This window comes from Sinohyriopsis cumingii, chromosome 7 (assembly GCF_028554795.1).
Source record: "Sinohyriopsis cumingii isolate HCF-2022 chromosome 7, ASM2855479v2, whole genome shotgun sequence".
In the NCBI taxonomy this organism is placed as follows: Eukaryota; Metazoa; Mollusca; class Bivalvia; order Unionida; family Unionidae; genus Sinohyriopsis; species Sinohyriopsis cumingii.
Window position 1 is genome coordinate 61,882,011 of NC_142967.1, and position 15,673 is coordinate 61,897,683.

The 15,673-nt window shown below is 33.1% G+C and overlaps 1 protein-coding gene across 2 annotated transcripts in view; it reads right to left on the minus strand.

Annotated features, from left to right (window-relative positions):
• Positions 1-15,673, minus strand: part of LOC149795371 (clarin-3-like) — a 51,961-nt gene that overhangs the window by 9,532 nt on the left and 26,756 nt on the right. Inside the window, exon 4 of one of the 2 annotated variants that reach the window (XM_089965146.1) lies at positions 112-13,634. The exons of the other annotated variant lie outside the window; for it this stretch is intronic. Within the exon in view, the coding sequence (XP_089821272.1) occupies positions 13,372-13,634 (263 nt within the window). The 3' untranslated portion in view covers positions 112-13,371. Of the gene's footprint in view, positions 1-111; positions 13,635-15,673 lie in introns of those variants that run through there. 2 annotated transcript variants of the gene reach the window in all.

Below are 15,673 nucleotides of genomic sequence, written 5' to 3' on the forward strand. Positions count from 1 at the left end.
TGTATACCGTATCCTTGATTTTATTTTTTTTTCATTAAAAGGGAACTTGGCAAGTTTTGCTTCTGCTGCATGTACCCTTGAAAGAATAAAGGATGAGACTGAAGTCGGAAATTCTACTTCATCAGTGTTTATCAGTATCAACAACAAATTTAAAATGTAATGGTGTAATCTGGTAGAGAGACATAAAAAATAAGTACCATCACAACCTGGAGAAAGACATTATAAATAAGTACCAGCACAACCAATGTGTAAATAATATGCATTAAGCACAGTAAGAAAAAATGGTGATGGAATGTCAGTCTTGTGACATTTGTATCTACCACTCTGAAAGAAAATTAAAAAGTATGGTGTCAAAATTTACCATCCAAATCTTTAAATTTGTTATGGAACTCCCCACATAGATAGTATATGTATATTGTCAATCTTTTCCATGTTTCAGAAACTCTGTTCATAAACAAAGTCTACTGAAATAGAGAACCAGTCCAGAAATCACAGTACATTCATGCCATCTAGAAAACAATGAGTAATCTGTAACTTCCATTAGTTGTAGGATTTGTGTATACAGAATTTAAAATTACCAGAAAATACAATTTTCTATTTGGTACAGAAAAAGCACATTTTTCAGTTCATTGTTCCATGTTTCAAAACAAGAAACTAAACCTGATAAAATCCCTAACACAGAATTTAAAAATATATGTAAAAAGTACATGTATATCATGCTTATTCTATATATCTACATGTATATCATGCTTATTCTATATATATATATATATATATATATATACTGACTAAAACACCTCTTGATGAATAAACACCAGTCAAATATGTTTAATAACAACTGTTAATTTAACACAACAGCATCTTTGATTCAGTAATAAAATATGTGTACTGGAAGTTCAACATTATTGAGCCATCATTTAATTTCATAAGTTAATATAAAGAATAACATGCATAACAAGAAGTTCCATTCTGTCAAGTCCGCCTTTTATTTAGGTACAAAGTAAAAATAGTAACAATGCACTCGGTCTAGGGTGTGGACATGTGCATTGATGTCAAAAAGATTGCCATGTTGTACTTTACCCATGACAAGCTTGACAAAAATAAACTAAAAATGATATCTGTTTTCAGTATTAAAATTTCAGTGGAAATGCAGGCTCTGGATAGACCTGATGTAATAAGAAATGACTAATGAAAGCAGGACTTATATCCAACTGGTACAGGTTTGAATCCTAGCATTGGATTAGCCTGGGTTGGCTACCATGGGACACTTTTTAGAAAAGGCGCTTCTTTTCTTCCCCATTGCCTTGGCACTAAATAAATTGTGTTACAGTGACATAACAAATCAAACCATTATAATAATTTGTTCTAACTAGGATATATATATATATATATATATATATATATATATATATATATATATATATATATATATATATATATGTGGCAAAAATTAAACACATAATACACACTATACCATGTAATTTGAAAAAAGATTCTGATCATAAAGATATGGCAAAGGCCACTGTCACATTTGTTTATTTACATTTAATTTTGGGGCCCCGAGTGGCCGAGTGGTCTAAAGTGCTCTCCATTACGGATCACTGCCATCTCACCACTGTCTGCATGGGTTCGAGTCTCGGATTCGGCCAATGTGGGTATGTGAGAATGCTTGCCAGTAGCTTCTCGAGAGTCGGTGGTTCTTCCTCCATCATTAATACTGGCCGCCATATATAGCCTATCGTGTGCTGAAAAATGGCGTGATACCCTACAACAACAACAACAACATTTAATTTTCTATTTTAAAAATCCTGGTTTAAGGTTGATCATGAAGGTCAATTTAGAAATTCAGTATGACACAATTCAAAATTAATTTCTTCTCTACCTTAACTCATATTGTAGTAAAAACAAGCATAAACAAATGAGTCTTTACAAAAGTTTATGGTTAGTGTACATGGAGCTTGTACCACAATTTTTGCAAAATCCATTTGCTCTTTGCAGATACTGTAATGTGTGGCTGATGAGAGCTCTTTATATTTCTTGACATACTCCAGTAATACTTCTTCAACAAAATTTATGTAACCTATTGGCACTCATATATGAACTGTAAAAACTGTACTATTTCCATATCTATTTTTAAAAAATTCCTTCATGAACATTGTATTTGAGAAACAAATACAAAATTTTTACCAATTTCTTATTAGGTTTATAAATGTTTATAATTCAAGTTTTTTTTTAATTAACATCATTGTTTAATTAATGTATGTGTTTTACTTTGCTCTATCCACCAACATTTTCTGTCTCACTGTAAACCTTGATTATACATTGGACTTGAATGGAACATGATGGGTCTACAGATGTTATCTGAGCAGACTGAAATAGTTTTTCAAAACTGATGAATTGCTATCAGCAATGAGTCCTACTGAATTTAATATGTTCCCATGATAGAAACAAGTCCTACTGAATTTATTTCCCATGATAGCAATAAGTTCAACTGAATTTAACTGGTTTTCTGTGATAGCAATAAGTCCTACTGAGTTTAATTTGTTTCCTATGGTAGCAAGGAGTCAGAGGATATTACACAAGTGCTTATTTAACATGAAATTTATGAAATGAGGTGAATAATTTCTATCTTCTGCAAGCCTTGGGAAGCCAAATATTGAAATTATTTCAGAAATTGCATAGATTTCATTTGAAATGAGCACAAATGTAATGTTATTTAATGCAAGATGAAAAATACTGATTTGTCTGGGCAAAACTGCAGAACAGTACAAGGATTCAGAAATGCAATTGCATACCTCAGTCATTTTACTGGACTAAACTGCAGAATAGTGTAAGGACTTTGAAATAAAATTGGATACCTCTGTCATTTAGCTTTTCCTCTGCATGATGTTATGATGTCATCTGTGATGTCATGAGGTGTTATTACAAGTGTTTTATGTCAAAATTATGAAACAGGTATAATAATGTAAATAATATACTAGTAATGCAATAAATATTATGTTGAATGTACGTATAGGCACATATGGCACTTTCTTTCCCATGAAAACTTTGCATTTACATGTCAAACACTTCCTCTGACAAGAGCAATCAGGTAGACATCCCATAATTATTCTAAACAAGTAAAGCTAGATCATACAAGAAGATATTTCATTATAAAGATTTAAATGAGTTTTCATTCAAAGTGCATCTGCAACAAGAGGAAAGCCAAATTGCTAGTAAGACTTTCTACAAAAATGAGACTACAGAAGGAACAACGATTCAACATAACATTGTGTCTCACATGTGAATGTCTTATGATACCATTACTGCTTAAGCAAGCAAGACAGGAAATCTTAGTACACAATGATACAAACTTTAGACATACAGTAATATTAAACTAGAATTTTTTTTAACAAGTTCATTAAATGTTTTTCTATTTTTAGTAATAGTGGCCATGTTTGATGGTGGATTGGCATCATTTGCATAAACAAGCAAACCCTTTATGTCTGGATGCTTTCTGTCAAATTTGGGCGAATTCTGTTAAGCAGTGTTTGAGAAGTCATTTCATGGCTTTGTTACGGCAGACAAACTTGAGTGCAGATTGAAATCACTTCTACAAACCTGAAGTGGCCCATGGTTGGCTGAATGGTCCAAAGCATTCACCTTTACAATCACTGCTATCTCACTTCCGTGCACACTGGTTTGAGTTTCAGGCTTGGCCAATGTGGGTATTTGAGAAAGCTTGCTAGTAGTTTCCTATGGGTAGGTGATTCTTTTCTTGGGTTCTTCCTTGAACTGCTATACTGGCTGCCATGTATAGCCATTCATGTGCTGAAAAATGGTTAAGCCCACAACAACAAACCTGAAAGCCATCCATGTCAGAATAATCTCTACCAAATTTGGTTGAAATTTGATTAAGTGGTCTTTGAAAAGAAGGTGATTATGTCTGACAGATACAATGCCATACCATAAGCCCACTTGTTCTTACAGTTAGGTGATGTTAATATTGATGCCACCACCGCTTGTGGAAAAGTGAAACCAACATCTCACCACCGACAGGTGCAACACAAAATCATAATGAAACTTGTCTTGGACCTAAATGGGTGTTGTGCAATCTCAATCCCAATCTGATGTAATTAAACCCTGCCACAAATCAGACTGGACAGAAGCAGAAGCCCTTGTTATGCTGGCCATCATATTCTATGTCTGCTGTCTGGATTTCCATCATATAATATTACTTTCCTATGACACAAATAACGGTTTTCTAAAGGTACTCTTGTTCTATCAAGTACTTACAGTACTCATAGTCGTCATCTCAGTCTCTGACACCAATCTCCAAAAAGTAATCCAATGCAAAAACTATGATGTACTATAACATGAATTCAATTTGTTTATTTGCTAAGATTTTATGTTACAAACTTCTCCAAATCTGTCATGGTAGGTCAAAAACACTGACCCACAATAATTCATTCATGACTAACTTTTTTCACCCAAAATTAATGTCTAAAACTACTGTAAATACAATAATTACTTCAAAACAATATAGGAAAAGCACAAAAATATGTATACTTGAAAAAAAACATCTATATTATAGGGAAAAACTATAACAATAATCATTGGCAAACTTGAAATCACTGACTAGACAATCAAAAATTTAATCAAAAAAAAATCATCACATATAAAAAAGAATTTCATCATTATTAAAAATGCCATTTTGTCATAATTAAAGCTAAGTGATGTACACTGTGTTTGATGCATAAATGATATAAACAGCTAAAATTCTAATTGATACAATTTGCACTATCCTTCTTTTAGAAGGACAAAAGAATTAATTTATACACTTCTACACCAAATATGCAAAAACATTTATGTAGTTCAATTCTTGCAAATGTCCCACCCTGAACATAAAGAACAGAATCTTGAGTTTGCTGTATTGAAAAGGAACCCACAAAATAATAATCATAAAGACTCATCTTTTACAATGAGGGAGATGGTGATATTAAACAGGAGGAAATATATCCCCACCCATCTGTCTCAATGGATGAAAACTCAGCATTGCAGCATAGCTGTTAATTAAAGAGATGATCCTTCCCAAGGCAATAAATAATTAGAAGCAAAAGCCATTAATAAATCGCCAAGCAAGGGATCATAAATAATGAAAGCTGATGGAAGCACGAACTAAAAGTTAGTTATAAGTCTAAACTGACCAAGTTCATTACAAAAAGTGATTGACATAAACTGTATATAAGGAAAATAAATAAATTTTGAAGTTGGAAAAAAAATCCAAATGAAAACAAGTTAAAAAGATTTTAGATGCATTACTTCCTTAAAAAGCTTCTTCAAAGATCTGAACTGTAATTGATTCTACATACACATAAAAATTGACACAAGCCTTACTTACACCCTGTGCATTGTTCTAAATATGAATGCCAGAAGCTAGCAGGAATTCATATTATGTAGCAGTGCTATTAAATAACAACAGACCCACCCCACCCTCTACCCCTGTTTTTGTTTCCAGGAGAATTGCCATTTCTTTGCAAAACCAACAAATTTGATATACATGAAGAAAAAAAAAATTCAAATTGATGTGGACTTTTCATACATAGTTTCAAGTAATTTGCAAAGACATCAGGAAGGAAAGTACATCAATAATCAATTTTTAAAAACAAATTTGGTACTAAAAGTAACATATAAACTATGTATTTATAATTAACTCTGAGCAGTACATAACTGTACCCCAAATATTGAATTTCCACATCAAGATATCTTGCCCTGTCAAGTAAAATCTGTGAGAATATTCACCTTCATAAGTATTAAAAGTTAAATTACAGAGAATACTGCATATACTTGCTTATAAGTTAAGTCAAACTGCAAATAACAAAGATCCAGATCTGCCATAGCATAATGTGCCTGCAGACCAGAGTATGTTGTTTGTTCTACTGATTACTCATACTAAACTGCAAAGACCCAGATTTGCTGGCACATTATGTGACGGAAGATCTGGGTCTGCGCAATCTGCAGTTGGACTAAACTTATAAGCGAGTTTAGACAATAAAATGGACAGAACAAAAATGTTACTGGATTCAAACAGAAAATCTTGAAATAAAAGATACAAATATGAAAACAAAAGCACATCAATGATCATCATAAATTATTATAGTAGGATTTATGGCACATGTAAAACTTCCCTTTATATTTTCGAGAGGAAATGAAGAAATGAGAAAATAAAAATTCTTAATATAAAATATTGACTAGAGATGCTGCTGGTTAAATACAGCCTGAAACATTGACACAAAACCATTTGAAATACATTTAAAAAGTTTCTGAAAAAAAGCATTAAATTAAAACAAAATGTGGAAATAAGGTTTCCAAAAGTTAATCTGGAAAAATGAAAAAATGTTGGTCCATTTTCATTGCGTCTATAATAAGTATGTATGCATCAGTGCTAATAGCATACCAGTACGATAACGGCTTTAAAGTGCCAATTAAAAGTAAAGTTCTACAAATGTGAAAATGAAGAACTCCACAAAAACTTAATCACTTTTGTCAGACAGAAATTAAAATGAATCACTATTAGACTAGGTACATTTTGTAAGGCATCTGTCAAAAGAAATCACTTGATCAATATCAGACAAGGTACAGTTTGTAAGGCATCTGTCAAAAGAAATCACTTGATCAATATTAGACAAGGTACAGTTTGTAAGGCATCTGTCAAAAGAACTCACTTGACCAATATTAGACAAGGTAATGTTTGTAAGGCATCTGTCAAAAGAGCTCACTTGATCAATATTAGACAAGGTACAGTTTGTAAGGCATCTGTCAAAAGAACTCACTTGACCAATATTAGACAAGGTAATGTTTGTAAGGCATCTGTCAAAAGAATTCACTTGATCAATATTAGACAAGGTACAGTTTGTAAGGCATCTGTCAAAAGAACTCACTTGATCAATATTAGACAAGGTACATTTTGTAAGGCATCTGTCAAAAGAATTCACTTGATCAATATTAGACTAGGTACAGTTTATAAAGTATCAGGCAAATAAAATGCATGAAAATACACAAATTACAATATAATGTAAACTTTGTTTAAAAAGAAATGGATTTTTGAAAAAAGAAAAGATAGTAAATGAAACATTCACCTTCAATATCTAAAATTAAAAAAATTAACACAAACATCTGAAAATATAAAATATGATAAAACAGGAACTCTGGTGATGACAATCAAGTGTTAAGATTAAAAAAATTGAATAACAATGGCTCTGTTACTGACTTTATTTTATTAAGTTTGTCAGTTTAATATATATTTTGGCAAGGTTAGATCTTACAGATCAAATGGGAATGATTTATCCTATATTTTTTATCTTATTAGCTAATGATCTTTTATCCGCTCATTCTACATTTTATCTAGGCATATTTAGCTAGATGAAATATTAATAACTGCTCAACTATCTCACTGAAAGCAGCTGGAAGACACTGATCTAACCAGACTGTTCATTCTAATTACCTGGGAAGACAGTTGCAAAAAATCATAACTGTGTCTCTTTACAATCATGCATGTTCCATTTTCTAATTCAAACCATTTAAAGATTTTTGTTTTTGTTTTAGTCAAGTAATGTGGACATCATGGAAGTCATCATAATGAACTTCCAACATGAGTTCACTCACTGGTCAATTGGTCAGCTTCCTTTTGGACACTAACTCCATCATCTACATATGGGCACTTGTTCCAAGCAGTGCTTTATTTAGCTACATATGCCATAGGTCAATGAAAAACAAGCTACATATGCCATAGGTCAATGAAAAACAATGTGGATTGAAGAACTTTGTCTAGCAAAAAATTATGTTTTCTCACCATTATAGCATTCATGATGCTAATAATATATGTAAAAATTTCAAAACAATGTTAAATAGGCTTTACTAACATAGTCACTTACACCAAATGTAGAAATATAGCTAAATTACATCCCTGGCAACATGAACAAAATAATAGTCCTTCAAATGGACTGATGCTCAACTGTCTGAAAAGAATTTCCAGGAATCCAAGAAAATACTGTTCTTTATGACTGCTGAATGTTGAAACCATCTCTAATATTCTTTTGTGCTAACAGTAATTCAAACTGGCCACTGTAATGGCCTTAACAGATGTCATATTAGCACCATTTTCACTAGAGATCAATTAGACACCATTAGAAGTATTTTGGTGAAAATGGCATGTCAATATGACTATCAAATCGAATGGAGTAGTGATAACAAGATTTTCATATGGCTATTATGGTGGTCATACTGGAGGTCAGACCAGCACCATTTTCCCTTAGGACCAACAACACATCTTTTAAAAAATTTTTTGGGTGAAAACCCATGTCAATACAACCATCCATTCATAAGCAGTGATAGCAAAATTTCCAAGATGGCCATACTGGAGGGCAGACCAGCGCCATTTTTATTTAGGATTAATTAGATATAATCAATACTCCTATTGATACAACTTTCCATTTACGAGGAGTAGCAATAACAAACAGTAGTAATATTTGTCTGTCAGATCAGAACCCTTTTCAGTTGGGACCAAAACTGTCTTAATGAAGCATCTTTATTGGAAAAATCCATGTCAATTTGACCATCCATTTAAGAAAGTAGCGATTACAAGATTTTCAAAATGAATACCATGGTGGCCATCTTGGAAGTCAGATCACCATTATTTTCATTTACATCAAAAGAAGACTTCTGGTGAAAACCATGTGTCAGTATGATTTCCATGTCTTATAGTAAAAACCTCATACTGATATGACCGTCCGATCAGAAGCTGCAATGACAAGATTTTCAAACAGACTGCTTTGGCTGTCAGAATAAATTTCTGAGTAGCACGATTTTGATTTAGACTAAATAGTCCTCGAGAGAAATGTTTGTGTGAAAGTTTGTTGCAATCTTCCAAGTATCATAGGAGAAACAGTGATAACAAAGTTGGATAGATGGACAACAGGCCATCGCATAAACTCTACTAGTCAATGACCAGTACAGCGTATAAATATTAAAAAAAAAATGTATCAATAATATGCGATTCTCTTACAAAGTAAACCAAATAAGCAATAATTGTGTCACATTTTGATTAGGAATGTGAAAGTACATGTCACAAAAAGACATTTTGATTGAATGCTTAGGACAGGATTAACAACGCTTTTAAAAAAGACATTAAATAATCAACTATTTGACCACAGTCCCCATAAAATACACAATTCATAGTGCTGCAGTCCAATAAGATTTGTTTGATTTTTCATTAGCTCACAGACCAGAAGAAGGATTTACATCATGACTCAAAAATAATGCTTTAGTGTCATGCACAGCATTTGAGTGATTGATCTTCAAGTTATCAAGGTTTAATTTTTTTTAAATACAGTTTTTATAAATTCACATGCTGTCATGGTGATGAGATTTTAGACCCAGGTGGTAAAAATAAATTTCAAAAGAACAAATACAGAACATAAGATACAAGTTCCCCAAATCAAAGCCATAGGATTTTTCATAAAGATGGTTTCTTCATAAAATAGGGTTCTGCATGTCCCCATTGCCAAGAAAAGACATCCCTGTCTTGTCAGCATTCTTCATACCTTCTAATTTTGCATACAAGGTAATACTCTACTTAAGAATAAAATGTTTTAGTCATCTAAGTTTTGAACAGGATTGTTTTCGTATAAGTTAGAAAACAAAACATTAGTGATAACACTTTTATTTTCAAATATGGTAGATATTTAATTAAAAGGAAAGCCATGGGGCCATTTTAACATGACATGCACAAACAGGTCTTAAATCTGCTACAAATTCAATTTCCAGTTAAAAACAGAAAATACTAAGCCCAACCTGACTCGGACTGAATGACTACTTACAATCAATGTGCAAGAGTTGATGTCAAGTGGTCAAATTTGATGTTGTCATTATGTGACAATATGTTAAATGGATCAAAACCACAAAAAAGAAAACTAGAGAGATTTTAGAAAAGATCCATATAGAAGGAATAACAATAAACAGGTTTTCAAAATAGCCATAATTGTGTCCATATAAAAAGATCTATACCATTTAATTTAGTGTGAAGTAGATATCATAGTATTTTGGTGAAAATCTCACTGTTGATGGATACCATGGTGGTCATATTGAGGTTAGATCAGCATCAGTTTCATTTTGGACCAACTAGACATTATGTCTTTTCATTCTGTAGAGTTAGTGATGAAAATATTTTCAAGATGGTTGCAATGGTGACAATATTGGATGTTGGATCAGAAACATTTTCATTTAGGATCAACTTGACATCATCAAAAGCCTATTATGAAAACCCATGTTGCTATGACTACCCAATGGGGATGAGTTTTGACAACATGACTTTCAAGATGGCTACTATGGCTACCATGCTGGCACCATTTTCATTTAGAACCAATCAGACATTAGGATGAATGTATTTTTTTAAAAAAGTTTCATGGCATTCATCCAAGTAGTTTAGGAGGAGTAACAAAAAAAATCCTCATGTTAACAGATGATGGATGACAGATCATCCTATATACTCTTCTGGTCTATCATGGGTGGAGCTATTAAAACAGTGGATTTCAAAGTTTGCTTCTAAGATTTTTATGGCTTACTAAACTTTTTTATTTTAGCAAATAAAGTAATTTAATTATTTTTCAGTTTTCCTCTCTCATCTTTAGGTGGGCTGCTTCAAAAAGTTTTGTTTCACATCATTCTGACAGCATGTTATTTAACATTTGTTAAAAAATACTCCTATGTTCAAAATTCATCCACATATCTCCTTCTTCTTTGGTGATAAAACAGAGATGCCAACATGCTTAAAGGGGAAAATGAAGTTGGAGCTGGGGTGGGGTGGGGTATGCTGTGTTTCCTGCTATTAGATTTACAATGTTGAAATGCAATGCTATATTGTTTTAAAGAATTTAAAGTAAAGCATCATTTCATTTCTAATGTAAAGTCCAGGGGAGAAATAAAGAGATACTGTTCTGATATCAATGGAACATATATCAAGTTTAATGACTGATAAGTCATCATGATACAAGAATAATTCAATCTTTGTTCAAATTAAGTGTCTTGCTAGTTCAGACTGTCTTTCATGAACTAGATTTATGTCTCTTGCACAGACCTTCTGAACGTATAATGTTCCCCAAGTCATGGCCTGGAGAATGTAGAAAACATAATGGGATACTTTTTCCAAATATCACTGACTGTAATCAAACATTTTTTTTCTTCTTGGTTTTCAGTTAAATAAATCAGAGAAATTCTACTGAAATCTGAGATGGCATTTCTGTTAATGAATTAAACAAAGAAGTTAAGTATTACAATGACAGTTAACATGATTCTGAGGATATGATTTCTTTTGAATAAGTTAAAGGCAAATGGAATTTAACTTCCAGGGTAAACTTCACAACCATCCAGAATGTCTTTTAGGCTGATCCAAATGGAATTTAACTTCCAGGGTAAACTTCACAACCATCCAGAATGTCTTTTAGGTAGATCCATATTTAAAATAATCCCATTATCCACAACCTTTTCTGCTTCACTTCCAAATGAGCAGCGCAGCTTGTACCCCGAGAGGAAGAGTATAATTATGTTAATTAGATAGAGTACTGTTGCTATGACAACAAGGAAGAATGAATATCCCAAATTAGTTGTTCCCTCCACTCTGAATACCGTATTTCCATATAGGAGGAATAACAATAAACAGGTTTTCAAAATAGCCATAATTGTGTCCATATAAAAAGATCTATACCATCTGATTCAGGGTGAAATAGATATCGTAGTATTTTGGTGAAAATCTCACTGTTGATGGATACCATGGTGGTCATATTGAGGTTAGATCAGCATCAGTTTCATTTTGGACCAACTAGACATTATGTCTTTTGGTAAAAACCCCATACCAATATGACTTTTCATTCTGGAGAGTTAGTGATGAAAAGATGTTCAAGATGGTTGCAATAGTGACAATATTGGATGTCAGATCAGAAACATTTTCATTTAGGATCAACTTGACATCATCAAAAGCCTATTACTGAAAACCCATGTTGCTATGACTACCCAATGGGGATGAGTTTTGACAACATGACTTTCAAGATGGCTACTATGGCTACCATACTGGCACCATATTCATTTAGAACCAATTAGACTTTAGGGTGAATGTAATTTTTAAAGTTTCATGGTATTCATCCAAAAAACCCTCATGTTAACAGCTGATGGATGACAGACCATCCTATATACTTTTCTGGTCTATGATAGGTGGAGCTAATAAAACAGTGGACTTCAAAGTTCTCTCCTAAGATTTGTATGGCTTACTAAAATTTTTATTTAAGCAAATAAAGTAATTTCATTATTTTTCAGTTTTCCTCTCTCATCTTTAAGTCAGCTGCTTCAAAAAATTTTGTTTCATGTCTTTCAGCAAAACTGACATCATCATGTTATTTAACATTTGTTAAAACTATTCCAATGTCCAAAATTCGTCCACATATCTCCTTCTTTGGTGATAAAACAGAGATGCCAATATGCTTGAAGGGGAAAATGGAGTTGGGGCTGGGGTGGGGTGGAGTATGCTGTGTTTCCTGCTATTAGATTTACAATGTTGAGATTCATTGCTATATTTTTTTTTATAGAATTTAAAGTAGAGAATAATTTGATTTCTAATGTAAAGTCCAAGGTAGAAAAAAAGAGATATTGGTCTGATTTCAGTGGAACAGATATCAAGTTTAATGACTGATAAGTCGTCATGACACAAGAATAATTCAGTCTTTGTTCGAACTAAGTGTCTTGCTAGTTCAGACTTTCTTTCATGAACTAGATTTATGTCTCTTGCATAGATCTTTTGAATGTGTAATATTCCCCAAGTCATGTCCTGGAGAATGTAGAAAACATAATGGAATACTTTTTCCAAATATCACTGATTGTAATCAAAAATCTTTTTTTCCTTTTTGGTTCTGTTTCACTGGCTGCCATTTTTCTCAGTGACTCAAAGTATTTAGATTGCTACTCAGTTGTTCTTTACTGTATCTTGAGAACTTGAGAAGGATGAATTATAATCAATGTACCAGTTATTACAGGAACCAATGATAGCACATTTTCTTGCCTCTGAAACATTTAACTGCTCTAAATTATCTTACCATTATCAAACTTGACTAAATTCAGAGAAAAACTATCATAATTTGGAGTGCTGAGTTTCAGTTAAAAAAAACAATCGGAGAAACTCCATTGAAATATGAGATGGCATCTCTGTTAATCAATTAAACAAAGAACTTAAGTATTACAAAGACAGTTAACATGAATCTGATGATATGATTTTTTTGAATAATTTAAAGGCAAATGGAGTAGGGTAAACTTCACAACCATCCAGATTGTCTTTAGGCAGATTAATATTTAAAATAGTATAATCCCATTATCCACAACCTTTTCTGCTTCACTTCCAAATGCGCAGCGCAGCTTGTAGCCCGAAAGGAAGAGGATAATTATGTTAATAATATAGAGTATTGCTGCTATGACAAGAAAGAAGAATGAATATTCCAAATTAGTTGTTCCCTCCACTGTGAATTGCTTCTTTTCATCATAATTCAGGAAATTTTTCTTGAACATTGTAAAGAACAACACCAGGTACAAAATCATTGCAAGAAAGGTGAAGAAAACTGTAAAAAAAGATATAAAGATAAAAAATTTGATGTTATTAAATAAATGTAAACTAGAAATATATCCAGACAACAAGGCTGTACCTGTTAATTACAATAATTATTTTAATTTTGGTACAATCTAAAGTCTCTTCAAATTTGGGTGCACCTATATGAAATCAATTCTATACGGTTCCAGCTTTCAAACATCAATGAGTATCATTCAGGGGATATTAGAGATGACAAAAACTACATGTCTACGTATACAAACACTATTTAATTCTTTATATAATGAAAAACAAGTTACTGACAATGATTCTCTGTGGATTTTGGTTATCCACCACCTTTCTCATCTGTAATGCAGTGAAATCTGTCTACAGCAGCCACCCATGGAAAAAGGCAAAAGTGTCTTTTGTAGACAGGTGACCTCTGAAGGCAGTATTAACATTATTATTAATGTATTATCATTATTATTTGATATGTATTATTACTAGTAGTAGTATGCTATCAAGATACAAGAATTTAGTTGAGCTATCAAGAATACAAAAAACTACAACTGAGTATATGCACTCCTCTCTCTCTCACCCTTTTTATTTATATCTGATTAACAGTAGAAATGGCTCCTAAATATCATTACTCACTGACAGCTTACCTGTAATTGTGAAACACATGACCAACATTTTGTTAGGCAAGAAAATATGTGTTCACACTTAAGACAATTGACGGATTATGCTGGGGCTCAGACTCAGAGAAATCAAAAGGCAGCCAGCTTTTGTTTGTGACCTTTGACAATTAGTGAATGAAAAGAAGCTTCATGTGGCTATTGTTAGTAGCACCTAAAATGTTAATCCGAGTTTCCTCTGACTGTTCTCACCCCATTACTGATATCTGGACATTTATGCTGGGGTGTAGGGACCGAGTCAATTGCCTATCAAATGGTCGGAATTCGCCACAATAAATCCAGATTCATCAGGCAGAGATCACATGTCAATCCAGTAGTCATGTCATACAACAAAACCATCATTGATACAAGCTCCATTCCTGATAAATCTTTCTCCCTGTTTCTGTGACAGGTTCTAGTCATTGTTTTCAATAAATATGTTGAGAATTATGTGTCCTGTACTTTCACTTAATATTTTCAAAGTTTTGTATAATAGCATTGGAATGGGATTTATTATTTATATCACTTGACTACATGGACATGTAGGTTATGAGAGTTGTATAGTCATGTGACTAGTAATGCAGATGGCAAGTACCAGGTCAAATTTTATCAACACTAGTTTTGTTGTTGTTGTTGTTGTGGGGTTTAACGCCATTTTTCAGCACGATAGGCTATACATGGCAGCCAGTATTAATGGTGGAGGAAGAACCCGGAAAACCCCGGAAAGAACCACCGACCCACGAGAAGCTACTGGCAAGCTTTCTCACATGCCCACATTGGCTGAATCTTAGACTCGAACCGCCGCAGACAGAGGTGAGATGGCAGTGATCCGTAACGAAGAGCGCTTTAGACACTAGTTTTGTCTCTACTGTAAGTGGACTAAAGACATAACAATTAAAATACTCATAATTTTTTTGAAATTAAATCATTTTCTAATTGATTTCATGCAGATTTGACTCAATGTAACATCGTTTAAGTTTGCTAGCCCTGCTGATAAGCACCTACCCTATGCCACCAGTGCAAGGGAGGTGGCAAATTCCAAGTTTTTTTTACAGGCAATTGACTCTGGTTACTGCTGATATGCTCCAATGACAGCAGCAGGCAGGATGAAACCACTGCTTGGTTAAGAAACACCTAGCCACTGACTGTCAAAGACAGGTGACCACTGATTACATGACATTTATATAGGAAATTTGCCGAGGGAAGATTAGAATGGCCATTGTAATCAGGTGATTGCTGAAAGCAGGTGATTGTTTGGACAGGTCTGACTGTACTCCAAACAATGCCATGACAATACCTATTTCACTAGTTGTTGAATAACCCTGGCAATTAATTATCTCAGCTCTATTTGAAAAACAGTTAAGCTCCATTTGTTTTCCACTAAAGGGTCATGAGTGGT